This window comes from Pipra filicauda, unplaced genomic scaffold, assembly GCF_003945595.2.
Source record: "Pipra filicauda isolate LSUMZ 115617 unplaced genomic scaffold, ASM394559v2 scaffold21_size4447388_pilon, whole genome shotgun sequence".
In the NCBI taxonomy this organism is placed as follows: Eukaryota; Metazoa; Chordata; class Aves; order Passeriformes; family Pipridae; genus Pipra; species Pipra filicauda.
Genome location: NW_024104332.1, coordinates 3,289,089 through 3,305,129, shown reverse-complemented (window position 1 = coordinate 3,305,129; position 16,041 = coordinate 3,289,089). Strand labels below are relative to the sequence as shown.

At 39.4% G+C, this 16,041-nt stretch overlaps 1 protein-coding gene across 7 annotated transcripts in view; it reads right to left on the bottom strand.

The window, feature by feature from the left end:
• The window catches only part of PCNT (pericentrin), a 78,326-nt gene that overhangs the window by 16,212 nt on the left and 46,073 nt on the right, over positions 1 to 16,041 (bottom strand). For 3 of the 7 annotated variants that reach the window (XM_027751973.2, XM_039381357.1, XM_039381356.1), the window contains 13 exons: positions 15,522 to 15,751; positions 14,975 to 15,094; positions 14,412 to 14,432; positions 11,968 to 12,195; positions 10,564 to 10,734; positions 9,206 to 9,358; positions 8,605 to 8,775; positions 7,238 to 8,356; positions 4,612 to 5,136; positions 3,782 to 3,878; positions 3,194 to 3,348; positions 832 to 1,029; positions 407 to 580 (listed from right to left, as the gene is read on the bottom strand). In XM_027751973.2, the coding sequence (XP_027607774.2) occupies positions 407 to 580; positions 832 to 1,029; positions 3,194 to 3,348; positions 3,782 to 3,878; positions 4,612 to 5,136; positions 7,238 to 8,356; positions 8,605 to 8,775; positions 9,206 to 9,358; positions 10,564 to 10,734; positions 11,968 to 12,195; positions 14,412 to 14,432; positions 14,975 to 15,094; positions 15,522 to 15,751 (3,362 nt within the window). The remainder of the gene's footprint in view (positions 1 to 406; positions 581 to 831; positions 1,030 to 3,193; positions 3,349 to 3,781; positions 3,879 to 4,611; positions 5,137 to 7,237; positions 8,357 to 8,604; positions 8,776 to 9,205; positions 9,359 to 10,563; positions 10,735 to 11,967; positions 12,196 to 14,411; positions 14,433 to 14,974; positions 15,095 to 15,521; positions 15,752 to 16,041) is intronic. The other 4 variants (XM_039381358.1, XM_039381359.1, XM_027751975.2 and 1 more) reach the window with 3 other exon arrangements.

Here is a 16,041-nt window from a genome sequence, read left to right as displayed (position 1 = left end):
CTACAGACTATCTGGCCACAACCTAAAAACTAAATATTATCAGCAAAAAAAATCCCAGACTCGGAATTAGTTCGATATATATCCTTGGCAAGAGAGGTCTGTGAAGTTCTAGATAAACGGGAGGGAAGGAAAGAATTCTGTCAAATATTTCTTACTCACTATTCCAGTCTTTCTGAAGTCAGCTAAAATAACCAATAGGCTTTGTAGCACAATGTGCAAAGTCTGGGAAAAATGGTACGAAAACAGAGACTCTAAAAGCCTATTGATCCCACACCATCTGTTTTAATACACAAGATAAGATTTAACAACAGAAGCAATAAAAAAAACCAAAACCCACAACTTTAAAAGAAATAACAGGGAATAAAGAAGTGATTTATGGGCAGAACACTTTAAGAGATTTTCTTACTTGCTGTTTCATTATATACTCCGGTTTTCCCATTAATGAACCTGCATCACCAGATGCAGGATTGGAGAAGTGAGACTTCAAGTCAATTTGCAACACGCTTCTCTCCTTCTCAAACACGCTCTGTACTGCTTGCAGAAGTTCTCCTCTCCAGTCAGCAGCAACACCTGAAGTTTCCTGTTAAAATAATTCTTTTTTAAATGGCATCTCTCTCAATCTCTAACCCAGTGTCTTTCATACCTTTACTGTGTAAGAGTATACCTGTTAACTTCAGCAGACCAAAAGTGTTTAAAGAGTACTGTTTGAGTCTCAGAAAGGAAAAGAGTCCCTTACTCCTAACACACACACACACAAACCTCATAACAATATACATTTCTATATATAAAAAAACAGGTTACCCTGCTTTAAAGGATATTTGATTGCCATACCTTGTCTCCTCTCTCTGCCACCTTGCCAAGGTAATCCCTCAGGGACTGTATTGCATCCAGCAGGGCTAAGCCCTCCTTCCGCCAGCCCTCCACCGCCGCTTGGGTCTGAGGAACGTCCTTCAGCTCCCTGAAACCAAAGGGACCTTCTGACAAAGCCAATATTTTGCGGCTCTCCTCGTATACCATCTTCAGCACAGTCTGAGAAGGTAAAAAAAAACCAAAACAAACAAACCAGAGATGGAAACAGGCATCAGCATCCTGAGAGAGTGTAAGAACAGAATGGGATAGCACTACAAAAATAAGGTGGCTGTGTACATCAACACACCAATATGCAATTAAGCATAAATTATTAATATACAATTATGCCAGAGGGCTGTACTTTCACTGTGTTGTTTCTGAACTATTTAGCTAACCTTCCTGGGAATAAATGAAATTCTGTTGAGTCTGAAGCCATGTAGCTAAACCCCCAGAAAACTGAATTATGTATTTAGACAACTTTGGCTTAATTTAGCCAATTATGTACAAATAACATCTCCCAAAATAATCAGTTTTAATAATTTACACAGTGGAAATTGTTTCCTCTGACACTGTCAGGCCAAATAATATATTTTAAATAAATTCCCTCTTCACAAACTATTACATCATGCACAGATGTTTCCTGGCCTCTTTTCAAGGAAGGTCACTGGAGATCTAGGTCCTTTTCTTACACACATCTCATTAGAAATATGCCAGCTTCCATGTGAAGCTGTTCCTCACTGCTACTCACTTTAACAACAACAACAACATAGAGTACTTTTCTTTAACTCTTGATATTCTTTCCTTGCACTTATTCGAATGACTTAACTTTTGAGCCAACTTGAGTTGCTTTTCCATCACTGGAACCAAAATAGTGATTACTTCAAGAACCAATAGAACCTTTAGTGAACAATAACATCAGAAGCACAAGTAAAGAGTTTAAACAAAACATTTAGTACTGGAATATGCACTCAGATCTTACAGCCAGTAAAGTCTAGATTGATGATCCATAAAAGAAACTAAATAAAAAAATAAATCTGTTACTACGTTTTACAGAATTATTATTTTTTTAGATACAGAATCATAGAATGGTTTTCAGTTAGAAGGGACCTTTAAAGACCATATCTAGTCCACCTCCCCTGCCAGGGGCACAGGGGACATCTTCTATTAGTTCAGTTTGCTCAAAGCCCCATCCAACCTAATTTTGAATGCTTCTAGGGATCTACCACCTCCCTGCACAAACTGTGCCAGTGCCCCACGGCCCTCACTGGGTGCTTCAGTGCCTCTCAGTAAGGAATCTCCAATTAATAAACACCTTATGTGCTTTTCTGGTAGCGCTGGTTCTAATGCCAGCGGGTGGTTGCACCAGCTTTGCATGGTTGGCTTTTCCTGGATCACTCCAGTTACTCCACATGCTCTTCCTTCTCCAACCCTAGAACATCATGTCTGTTATGAAGGGCCCCTGCAGAGGGCAGGGGAAGGTTCCTCCTTCTGACTCGAGCAGCGATGAAGGCCCAGTCTCCTTCATCCTGGGAGTTTTGTGTCAGTCAGTTGAAGTTAGTTTGAATTCAGGCTTGCCTTGCCCCTGCACTGCCTTACTGCACTGCACAAATCTTCCTACACTGTGCTGAGCAAGCTGCAAGAACCTGCTAAGTGTATTAGGAGGCAGCACTCACTTTCTAGGAAGTGTATTTCTTCTAGTTTCTTATTACTCAAGAACTCACTATAACCTACTGCACTTATCAGCTTCATAGGTGAGAATTTCTCCCTTTCCACAGCGGGAATTTTTGGAATGGCTGAGAGCTTGTTCAGCTTGTTCACCAAACCAAAGAATGCCAGGCACACACTTTCCTCAGCTTGCCTTTCTGTCTAGAGTGAGCACTCACTGCTCAGTCTTCTGTGTATTCCTCATGCTCCTTGAACTGACTCTGAAATATCCCTCCACACCTTGCAAAGGTGTTTCCACAGCTCTCCATCACATCAGAATGACAAGAACAGGCAGGGCAGTATGATCTCAGCTAGCTATGGTTGCTCCTGAAACAGCTATCTATGAAGCCTCCAAGACAAACCCATAAAACAGATCAACCAGCCCTTGAACCACCACATTCTGAAACATCACCAGTGCTGTCCTAACAAAACTAGTTCAGTTGCAGCAAGCACAAGCAAATGCCAGTAATTTTGCCACAAGAGATGAAAAATGACTCAAGAACCATAACCAAATCAAACTTTAAAGCATTACAGAGCGGTTTTCAGTGTAAATGTAGCAGCCAGCTCCCTTTCCTGTTAGCACTTCATTTTCGCTGTCCAGTTTTAATCTGCTGCTCTGCTTGTATTAATCATACATTACCTTCAGCTGTGGTGAAAGTACTTCCTTCTCTGTCATTGATTCCATAATATCTGGGAACGCTCCACAGTACCGGAGATAAGACATGACACTGGCATCTAGGTGGTCTGATGTTTGGAGCTCCTGCTTTAGTTTAGCTGCCAAATTTGAGCTGGCATCTGAAGGAACAGACAACCCCCCCACGCCCACAAGTTTTATAAATATGAAAAGAACCTGAAACCAGAACAACCACTCGCAAAATAACCATGATATCTTCTCCCAGTCTGAATGCAGGGTCAGATCAAGTTGGTTGGTTAAGATTTTAACTAACTTAAACAAGTTAAAAGGCAAGAAGTTGTGTTTAGCACCAGACAAAGTGTTGTAGTTAAAAATCAGGACTCAAGCCCCCTGCCCCCTTTTCAGTATATAAAGATGAGAAGGTAAAAGCAGGCACAAATATACAAATGTTTCTAAACAAAGAACACCCTGCCAGAGGCACAGCTTTCCAATAAGAGACCTAAAAGTAAAAGAAAATGGGAGAAAGAGGAAAAACATAATGTTTTTATAATAAAGTTAACATATGGTGAAAGGAATCTACAAAGTTAAACTTACTGCTGCCACATCCACTGCTCATCACAGATGCTCTTGATCTTACATCATCTTGTAAATCAGAAGGGGTTAAAGTCAGATTATCAGCCTCTCTCATCTGCTTGGAAATAAAATTTTCACATTTATTTAGTTTTCTGAGTCCAGCTGTTGTTTTCTGCATTCATGATAACTTTGTTACTAGTGCAGATCTTAGCAAATGCCTACTTGATCATAATATTAGAAATAGCAAATACCACGATGAATGCAACCCTGGTGCTCTCTGGAAGCCATTCCATCCCAATTTTTCCCTCTTTTAACAGTCTTAAGAAACAGACATGTATTTACATTTAATTGCCCCTCAAAAGCAAGGCACAAAAATATACAACTGAAAATAAATTTTCTTAAGTACAGACTTTATTTTCCTGTGAAATCACAGGATATAGACAGTATATAAATATATATATATACACATACATAATATATAAAATATTTCCATTAAAAAAAATCCCTCTATTCTCCAATTTTGAAAGAGACTCTGCTAACACTCAACAACAGATATTTGTAAGTGGGGAGCTGTTTCAGTACACTGAGTACTGTGGTAGCAAAGGTTTTACAGGTTTTAGCTCGATTCTGGTACATGAAGTGTTATCACACTTTATCAAGTTGATAAACTTTATCAAGTTTATCAGTTATTATCACAGTAAGAGAGGAATTAACAACATTACTACAACAACACCCCCAACACTGTGTAGGTTTCTACTCCTTGGAGCCAATGGCCCATCAAGGACCCCAGGGGGACAGAGCTGAGCAGTCTTGTTTAATAAGAATTAAACCAGACTTGAAATAACACTTACTAAAATCTTCTTCCGCATGTCTTCGTCATCATCAACAGAATAGCTGCTTTCAGAGAAAGCTGGAGATTTTCTGTCTACTCCCACCACTGCATCCCCACTGCCATTGTCAGCCAGCCTAGAATATCCCAGTGATACAGAATTATCTCCTTGCAGGGATGACCTTGTGTGCATAATTTCAAAATTCGTGTTTTCAACTTCTGAAAAGGGCGTCAGGTGAAGCACTGGTTGAAGTTCCATGCTTGAATCTTGTTTTCTCATGATTTCAGGCGAGCCCCAGGAACACATACTTGCAACTAAATTCTGAAAGTCTTTTGAAATGTCTTTGTCTATGTCCAAATTGTGTTTTGGAGAGTCAGGCGTTTGACGCATTTCCAGCATTTGCTGGCAATGCTTTTTCAAATCTTGATCCTCTTCAGAGCTGTAGATCACGTCCAACTCCTGAAGCAAGATGTTTTCTTGTGATTGCTTAATCTGAGTTTTTGGATTTGTGCTGTGAGTTGTCAAGTCAAACAGAACATCTTTTTCCTACAATGAAATAACACATATTAACTGTTTAACGGAATTTGAATATGATTTTACAAGCTGAGAAATGTGTTTAAAAAAGATCTTTTAAAATTGGGTGATTTTTTTCCTTCAGGCGCTTCATCTAAGTAATTTTAAGCTAAAATTTTGACCTCTTCAATTCTGTGGCTGAGTCTAAATGATGCACTATTTGAGAAGATATTTTAGTTTATTTTAAACCTGTCAACATGGAAATTTAATTTCATCCTCCATACCTCTTGCATTGTCAGATACAGTGAATAATTGTTTTCTCTCTCATCTTAGACCATCACCTTAATCCTTTTGTGTTAATCATCCCTCTTAGCTAAGTCCTAGCCTATTTTAAGCCTAGTGCTGGCTGCAAGTACTTCCCTCTTCTCACTGCTCCTCCAGCTTTCATTTTAAGACATTTTCTACTCGAAAAATTATTTTTAAATCATTTAACTGCCCTCAGAATTCCAGCAAAGCGTTATGTCCCTCAAAATTTTACCAGCTCTCTCTTCACTGAACCCTAAGTTCCTTGTGTTCCTTAAACGGGGATCTAACAATCCCTACCTGTATAAGCAACATGGTCCAGTAGCCATCAGACAGAAGTCTGCTGCCTTGTACAGACACATTCAGTGGTCTGAAGTATATCAGTCTGCATAGGTCATTCAACACTCTTCCCACCTGTTTCCTTTTCCTGAGGGATTTCTAGGACAGACCCTGAATGTACAGTATCCCCCAGGCAAATAGCACTGATGCAAACTAGAACTTCTAGGCAGATAAAAATACAAGCACCAGGAATGGTCACATTTTGCACAGCTACACTCTTCATTCTGCTTTAAGAATTAACACATCATTTTACATGGTACTTATCCTATAATTTCTTTAAATAAGTCAACTACCTTGAATGTTTATATCCATATCATACTGCCAATCGGGACCCCCAAAATCCACATAAGCACTCAAACTCTTTTTTCATACAAGCCCTCTTACTAACACTTATCACCTCTATAAGCCAGCCTTAAAAGACGGTAAGTCAGTGCATGACAGCTCTTTGAAAAAAGGGTCACCTGGGTCCTACTGCTCTCTAAAATTGAGTGATTGAGTTTAATAAGATCAGGTTATTTGGAGCAAATGGTTCTAGGAAAGATTCAGAATAATTACAAGAAAGAGTCACAGATTTCTAAAAAAAAAAAACAACCAAAAACAAAACAAAACAAAAAAAAAAAAAAAAAAAAAGAGACATGAAGTATTTTCAGGTAGTTCTCCAATACAGCCATAAAGGATGGCAAACACAGTCTTGGTAGGTCAGGGTGGGTTGACCTTGGTTGGCTTGCAGCTGCGCTCTCAGTCTCCCTCCTCAACAGAACAGGAGGGAAAAAATATGATGGAAAGAGCTCATGGATGGAGAAAAGAAAAGGATATCACCTACTAACTACTCTCACAGGCAAAACAGATTGTATTTGAGGAATACGTATGTAATCTATTGCCACTCAAATGCAGCTGGATGGCAAGAAACAAAGACAAATACTGAGAGAGCTCCCTCCCACCTTTTCTCCCAGGCTTGTTCATTGATCCCAAACTCCTCTTGCTTCTACCTCTGCTCTAGCATAGTCTTTTCCATGGGCTCTTTCTCACACTTTTTTTCCCCCCTTACTCCTCACTGCCTGTCCAGCATTTTGGTCTCTGAAATATGTTTTTTCAGGCAGTGCCACATATATGGATAGTGGGCTTGACTGTGTCCTGTGGTAGACATAGCTGTGCTCAGCATGGAGCAGCCCTGGGCCCCCTGCAGCTCCCCCACTGCCATCTCCTTGTAATCTACACCCAAAACATACCTTAGGATCCATGGTCAAAACCACATCAGCTCAGAAAAGCTGGATAAGGTTTCTGTGGGTGCTTGCCCTATTCTTAGCCCTTCCAGGCATCCATTTGTAGCTATTGCTGGAGAAAGGACAGAGACAGACAGACCCTTCAACTGACTCACCACAGCCATCCTTATGTCACAGTATTCACCTTCTCCCTTTCTTACAGCACACAGAAGGATAAACTATAAGGCTTTATACAACAAAAAAATACTATTAAGAAACAAATCATATACCAGTTTAGCAGTAGGGGAAGCCAGTACTGGGAATGACTGATCATTATTTGCTTCCAGTTCTTCTAATTCCTCCATTCCCTTTTTAAGGACTACTCCTTTTCTTTCTCTCTGGCAGAATGGCTTGAGAAAGTTAGTCCCTTTGTGACCTAGTTGCTCCTTTAGCTGGTGTGACTCCAACTGCGAAACTTCAGCTCTTTCCGATCGTAAGGCTTCAAGCTCTTCCATATGGGCCTTGATTTGATCTTTCAGTTTTGCAGTGCTACCTTGTAGTTCCTTGATTTCTCTCAAATAAGCTACTTCTTTCTGATTCAGTGCTTGCACCTGGAAATCCAGTCTAGAAACTTCTAATTGAAGACTATAAACATCTTGTGCCTGACTTGCATCTCTCTTTTCCAACTCAGTTTGCAGCTCTGCTGCCTTTTCTGTTAAATACTGCAGCTCGGTGGTGTCAGCTTCTTTTTGATCAGCCATTGTCTTAATCTGCATCTCCTTCTCTAGAATATTTGCTTCCTTTTCTCTCACAGTATCTTCAAGTTCTTGAACTCGAGATTCAGTTATCTTTGTTTCAACCTCTCTCTGAGACAAACGTGTCTGGGAAAGGCTGTATTCTTCCTGAAGTGCCTCATGCTGGATTCTCAGAGAGGTTAGCTCTGCAACATACTGCTCTGATGACTCTCGCAACTGTTGGCATTTTTTCTCCAGAATTTCCACTTCCATTTTGAACTGCAGTTCCTTCTCTTCCAGTTGCTGCTGCAGAGTTTGTCTAGCAGCTGAGACAAGCTCCAGTTCCTCCTGAAGTTCTCTCACTTTGGAGAGTAGTGATGCACTGCTTCCGTTTGGATCGGGATCATCCTGACAATCCACCAGTCCCTTCTTCAACTCATTCTGAAGGTTTTCCACTGGCTTTCCCAATGCAACCTGATAGAAGTCATCTTGGTTGTCACTATCTTCATGACAAACTGGTCCAAACTGTGCCAGTTCTTTTTGAAGCTTCTCAATTACTCCATGGAGTTGCTCTACCTCTTCATCCTTGTCCTTACGCAGCCTCTCCTGGTCAACGCGAAGGTGCTCGACCAGTGATTTGAGTTCTTCAATTTCAGATTTTTGGTCTTCCACAACCTAAGCAAAAGGGTAATGACTGAATATTACTGCATGTAGACACAATTACTATTGCACATAGAGTTTACATTTTTCTTCTGAATCACACGTTCAACACCAGGAAGAACTGCACGCTTCAGCTGGTAGCTACTCAAAATAATCTCTACTTTCCTAAGAGAGTTATCAAACAGATTTCATTTACCAGAAGATTCTGCTCACCTTGCTTCCCCCCAAAAATCAAGCAATGAACATACAGTAAGCACTCTTACTTTATTCTCGAGAGCATTCTGTAGCTGAAGCTGGAGTCTCTTCATCTGCTCATTCAAGTGATCGATTTCTTGATTCTTTTCTTCAAGTAGTGCTTGTGGGAATGACAAAGCTGAGGAATCATTAATACCCAGGTTCTGACTTTGCTGCACATGAAGTTTTGTTAGATCCTCCTGTCCAGGAAAAGCAACAATCTCATTAGAAAGGACTGACTTCCTCTCTCAACCTAATGGCAGAACAGAACTAGGGGCTTTATTTAAACATTCTCCTCTGTACTATAACATTGAAGAACTCAGGAACACAACTACAGCTATTTTATTTGAGTTTGTACCACCAGATTAGACTGCCACAACCCAGAAAATTACCCAAGCTTCTGATTTAAATCAAATGTAGAAGATAATGCTACAAGTATGAATCTAGAATATTGGTGGGCTTTGGTTCTAAAATACCCAGCATTAGTCTTGTAACAGTAATGCAATATTCCCCTGGCAAGAGAAACAAATCAATTATCTGTTTACAACATCATGAGATGATGACTATAACATTCAAGATAGAAGGTTTCTGACATTTTAGCCAGTGCACGCTAGAGCTAAGGAAACCTACCTTCAAGTGTGCATTCTCTACCTGAAGCTGGCTGATGCTGGAAGTGCTAAGGTTTTTTTGTATCTCTAACTGCAAGTTCAGCTGCAATATCTCCTCGTTTTTACTGCTCAAGTTATCTTTATATTGGTGTAGTTGGTCTAGCAAGCTTGCAATCTAAAAAAAAGAAGAAAATGCATAGTTGTTTCAATTAAGTCCTCTTATTTAAGTAGAAAAGATAAAAGTTCATTCATTGTCTTACTTAATGACAAGTAACTTAAGCAATTTCTATGATTTAAACTCTAATCAACCTAAACTAATGGAATACCTGAGACATAAAAACAGAGTGAGAAACTTGTGTTCCAGCTCCGCATCTGTAAAACCAAAGTACTGCAAAGGTGGGTTTCCATTTTCTTTAAAAAAAAAAAAAAATCTAACTGCTCACATGAGATATGTTAACCAGTACTGTGAACAACCAAGGCTTGACTGATGTAGTTTGCAGTAACAATAGGAGACATATTAGCATTGGATGTGCAACTTAATCACAAGCAGTTAACATAAACACCATTCTCCTCCTCCCAGAAGACAAAAATTAGCCTTGAAGTGCCAATCCCAGTAAGAGACATCAAACAGATGAGTCAATAACCACATATTCCTGTGTTTGAAAGAGCAGTGGAAGCAGTGTGATTTTGCCATCCACAGGTTTTATCATCTCTTGCCATAATGGGTAGCAAGGTATAGGGGCTTTGGGAATCTGACTATTGAAGTTAAACTTCATAAGAGACATGGAAATCCCATCTGTAAGAAATCAATTTTTATTATCTTACTGCTCTTGAAAGAATGGTGTACAATTGACTGGAGGATCATCCCATTTTTCTTCTTTGCACATCCTGAACTGGACCGGATGTTTCTCTATCATAGATATTATAATAATTATGTAATAATAATAATAATAATGTAAACATACAGCAGGGTTTTGTATGCATCCGTGCATGTAAATCCAATAGAAGTTCCAAATAATGTGACAAGAGCTATCCCTCATTCTCAAAGTCAAACAAAAAGCTGTCTACCTTCTACTCCACTTCAACTTTGGAAGGAAAGGGAAATCAGTTTACAACTGATACTGATCAGTCTCAAAGGTGATGAGAACCATCACAAGACAGTTTCCAGTGGGAAAGGAGATGAATACAAAACAAAGTAAGAAAAAGGAAGGTTAGTTAAGGCCAAAGCACAGAGAATTCTGGGTAAGAAGGCACATTTATTAACACATTAAATCATTCGGGTTTTGAATGAATTAAATTCACAGCTATAAGTGTGTACAAAATATTTATGCAATTACAAGAGCAACTCAAGAGTCTGCAGGACTCTACTAAAGCTCTCACCTCTCTCTCCTTGGCCTGAAGTGCTTCCTGCTCTGCCTGTAGCTGCTCCTTCAGCACAGGGGCAGAACTGCCATCCACTGGCACTCGGTGCCTTGCTTCATCCAGCTTAGACTGCAGAGCAGAGATCTGGATCAGGTTATTGTACTGCTGCTGTTGCAATGCCTCTTTATCCTGAAAAAAAAAAATCATGTTAGAATTAATTGCTGTCAATATAGAAACCTTCCTAACCAGAACAATGCTGCCAAAACACTTCAGCGTCCCTGACAAACCCAGTACAGGAAAAGCACATAATCTCAACAGCCTATAAAGAAATAGGAATTCAAAACAATTCAATGTTTTAGCTCACTGAAGTTTTACTCCTTTATTTTTTCTAATAAAAAAAAAAACTTGCCAACAGCAGCACCACAGTCTCCATCCAATCCAAGGCAGGCAGAAAACGAATGGGTATGGCTTTTGTATGTGTGGATAAAACCACAGAAAGGCTCAAGCTGGGAAAGGTCTCTAGAGTTCCTTGGTCCAGCATCTGACTCAAAGAAGAACCAACTTGGCTCTGCTCAGGGCATTCTGACACGGCAGAGGCATCACTGCCACTCTGAGCCCCCTTTTTCAATATCTGGCTGCCCCCAGTAGGACCCCTTCACCCTACCACTGAATTGGGATTCCCCCTGTTGCAGTTTATACTCATATCTTCTCATCCTTTCACTATGCACCTCCAAGTCTGACTCCACCTTCTCTATAACCTCCTATTATGTGATCGTGGGCAAAAAGATCTCTACAAAGCTCCCAACAATACTCAACCAAGGAAAACTGTTGGCAGGAAACTGAACATTTACTTTAAGATGGTAGAAAAAAAAGTTACTCAAATATTTGGTCAAAGACAAATACTTTTGCTAAATGGAATGTAATTCTTAACTCTAAGCTGTGATTAAATCTGCAGTAGTAACAAAGCACTGAAAACTTCAGATCATGGTGAACAGATCTGGCTTTAAAGACACAGAGCAAGAAGGGCTACAGATTAAGATAATATGACTTTAGACATAGGGACTTATGAAGACCCTCAGTGTTTAATATTCAGTAACATCACCTTCTCAGAAACTTCCAGACAAGCACAAGAGCAGCTCTGAACCACACAAGCATGACAACTATTAAAAGCAAGCTCCACAGTAAGACTTGGAGTAAGTCTTATTAGTAGTATATAAGCATACACTACTTACAAGTAGTACATAGTTTCTATAGTGGACTTGGAGTATGTAAAGCCAGAGTTTATTTAAAACTGTGGCTGTGATACCTGCCATTAATACACCAGTTTAACTGGGTGTGGGGAGTCACAAGCACCACCAATAACCCCTACAAAGCCACTGCCACATAATGCCAACCCCACTTCAATAAGGATTTAAAAATTACTTGTTTGAGTTCAGTTTCCACTTTCTTCATTTTCTGCAGCTGTTTTTCCAGTGAATGTACAGTATTGGAGACCTCAGCACCGCTGCACTTCAGCTCTTGGATCTGTGCCACCAGTTTTTCTATCTCTTTATCACGAGCTGTAATTTCCTGGTGTTTTCGCTCCTTTTCTAATAACAGCTTATTGTAATCATCCATCTTCTCCTTTAGTTCTGCTTGCAAAGATTCTACCTATACAGAAATCACAGTGTACATACATTCAGGCAATATAACAAACTTTCAATTGGAAGCAAGAGTGACTTCATGTCAAAGCAGTGGAGTTTTACTACAGTCTAAAGAAGTGCTAAAATCCCAGGTGAAAATAAAACTAGACGTGGACAGAAAGGATGAAAAAGTAAAAGTAACTTTCTGAAATCTTGTTTTCCAAAGGCAGCAGCTCTTAGGTAGACATTTGATTCCTCTCTCTTAATATTTGCAGTATTCTCACAAAATACTAGATGAAGGCATGCTCTCAAAGGAGCCTTGTGGTGTGGGGGGTTTGTTTTAAGATTAAAAAAAACACCAAGACTACATGAATTATTATGAACAGCATTAGATTTATTTCTGTAACCTCAGAACCCTCTTCCAATATTCCAAGGAATTCCTGTTTAAAGGAAGATACCAAGAACCGAAAGACAAATATGCAATGTAACATACCCAATGCCTTACAAAATCAGAGATTCCCAGAAGTCAACATAGGACAGGTACTTCTTTTTCCAAAAATCATTTAAATATGAAGAGGATACCAATTTTGAATTTGAGCTCACTGAGATCCAACCATACACAGCTGCAGGAAAACAGTCATTCATTCATCCCAGTAATCAAGGTGAAGGCAAGGCTAGGAGCTTTGGTGGGGGTGTGTGACAGAATCTACTTCAAGGCGTGATAAAGTCATTAAGCACATTGAAAGCAAGCTCAGGCAGGAAAGCAGTTGGAAAGGAGAAATAACCTGGTCAACACCAATGAGCAAGGAAGATGAGACTTCACAAAATAAATGCTTTGTTCATCAGTAAGTGTCTGAATTAATGCAAATCGCACTTGGACATTATAAAATAAAAATTCTTTGCATTAAGACAGAACTTTATGTCTTCAAAGTATTATACAGATACTACTAAAGCAGCAAAACACGCTCTAGCCAAATAGAGAAAAAGAGTCAAATAAATAAGTATGGAGAGTGTCAGAGGCTGGTTAAGAAAACCAAAAGTGATTAACATCATATTTTCAACTGCTTACAGGCACATAAACATTTCCCTAATTATGTATGTATCTTACTGTCTTCTCATCTCATCAGCAACTGACTAACTGTTAAGCATAACACAGTTAAGGCCTTACAGTAAAGCTTTTGGGTATAGAAAAATATTCTAGAAGTCTAACCTTTCTAATGCTATAAAATTTTGACAATAGAATCCCAAAACTATGACACTTCAGACATAAAAAGTGTGATTTTAACACCACATTGCTAGGAAGGTGGTATTGCAATCCTGTAGCTAAGGAAAGAAACACTTCCACAACCTTCACCCTCACGGAGCACACTGCAGCTCCCAAATACCAGCCAGCACTCTTTCCCCAAAATAATCCCACTCCCACATACCTCGAGCCCAGTGAACAGCAGAGAGGGCAACTGTGAGCTTGTTATAGCTTCTACATGCAGGAATTAGCAGTTCACTTGAACTGGTGTGGTTTGCAGTGAGTTAAGCACTTCCTGATGTTACAGCTGCATTAAACAACCAAACAAATCCTGATGTTTCCTTTTTGGCATGGAATGCCTGCATTCCTCACCCTACCTACAAATGTCACTTGCTTAGTTACCGTCCTAGTGTGTCTTTCTCCAAGTTAAGTTTTCATCCTTTCTGAAAGGGGTTGCAAAGCTACAGCAGTTAATTTTTTCAGCCATGCCCTCCAGCATGGAAAATTTGCTCTATCAAAGATGCGGTTGCTCTTACAAGACAAGCTTTTCTAACACTGAGGTACACAATTCTATAAACTATACATAAATAAACAGATAGAAATGTAACTAAGTAGTTTACACATTGAAGTTTTGGTAAGCACCAGGTCACAAACAAAAGCTGAAGGCTAAGGCACAGTATCACCACCATTCCAGTATCTTTGTTCCATATACTCCAAACCTCAACTTCTCCTTTCATGACAAAAAGCTCTGGTACAGTGAATAACTGCCTGTAATACCTTTGAGCAATAAGCCAGGAGAACAAACTATTTATGCAAAGGAAATTAAACTGAAAGCAGTTCCTCACTCCCTGAAAGAATTCTGCCACCCTAAAACCTGTAGCCTTAGCTCCAAGTCACGCCTTGACATATCAAGAGGAGGAAGAAAAGCTAAAGCAGATCTAGAAAGGATTGAAAGTAAAAGGAAAGAAAAGTTAAAGAGATGTTCATGCTGTTTTCCATACCTGTAGAATCAATTCATAGTTCTGTATAATGTTCATTTATGTGAAAAAACACAACCAACCAAAAAAAAAAGAAAAAGAAAAAAAAAAGCAAAAGTTAATGTTTGAAACCAAGCATCAAAAAAATGAACATGTGTAAACAAGAGCTCATTATAAACCTAAATAGGACAAGGTATGCAGACAAAGAACATCTCTATTATAACTGCTATAGCTGGAAAAAAATAAATACATTTAGAACCCAGAAGTCATCCCTCAGATGTGCTCTGTAGAGCAGAGTGTCTCTAGTGTTGTCCTCCTCGGTTCACTTAAATCAGACTCAGAGGCTGAGAAACCTTACTGTAAAGCACATACAACAGTTCTTTCCATCACCCTAACAAATAATATAAGTGCATTCTCACTGCCTAAAAGTAGTTCAGTCAGTTGGGGAAGAAAAATCTGCTCTCTGGGCAACAACAGAGGGGGAAAAAAAAAAGTCTCCCAGGAGCCATATCCCCAAGAAAACACAGGTTTTGTTATTTAATTGCAGTAAACAAACTCCTTTGGTCATTAAGTGTTATTTTACTCACTCTGTATTCTCTGGGCTGTCCTGAAGTCTGTGATTTTGCTGACAGTTTTAACTGTTCTTCCAGTTTTTGAATCTCCTGCTGAAAATCATCGCGTTCATGTTCCCTTTCTATAGCTTGTTCCTGTACACCCAGCCAGAGAGAAAGAAACTTGGCATTTCATTACAATATTGTGAACAAGAATGCTTTGGGGGTTGTTTTTGTGGTGAAGAAACTGTCCATTTAAAAATAATTAACACCTTCTAGTAGTCCTGAAAGCATATCTACAATTACAGAGAAGGAAAAAAAACCCACCTTTTTGACTTCAGTGTACATACAAACTACAACTATCAATTAATAAAAAGGAAGAATTACCCTGCAATACTACAGAGAGGGAATTGAAAAAATTAACTTTTTTATTTCTTTTATGAGACTAGAATACCAAAGTCTTAATTTCAAACAAAACTACAAATATCCCATTTTAGGAACCATCTTCCAAGTCGCAGTCACAAACCAGGAGAAGAATTTATCACCTCCAAACCCATGGAAATGTGGTCACAGGCTCACTTACGTCCATGAACTGCCGCTGGTTTTTAAGCTGTTTTTCAAGAACTTGAATTTGCTGTTTTAATTCGGCAACCTCCAGTAACTGTGTAGCCAGGTCCTGGTTACTGTGCAGCTGTTCTTCCAGTTCCACCTCCAAAACCTTCATTTGAGAGCGTAAGTTGGAATGGTCCTTTTCTGCCTGACACTGAAGCTCTAATTTCTCCTTTGATAAAAATTCTACTTCCTTGAGTAGACCTGAACAAGAACACAAAAATAACAAAAGTTTGTCAGTGCAGGGCACAAAAATCAAATGTTTCAGATGAGATTAATTTCAGGTATTTTGGACAGCATCAAAACAAAGAAAAATATTCCTGAGATGGGCTAGAAGAGACACAACGGGAATTCTGATGCATGACTGCTCATGGGGTCTCCAAAAGCCATCTTAATAAAGGAGGCCAGGGCTATCTGTTCTCAATCCCTAAGTGAATCCTGGTTGGAGACATTCTAGACCCTTAGAAAGCTTTCACCTTCACTCCTGGAGACCT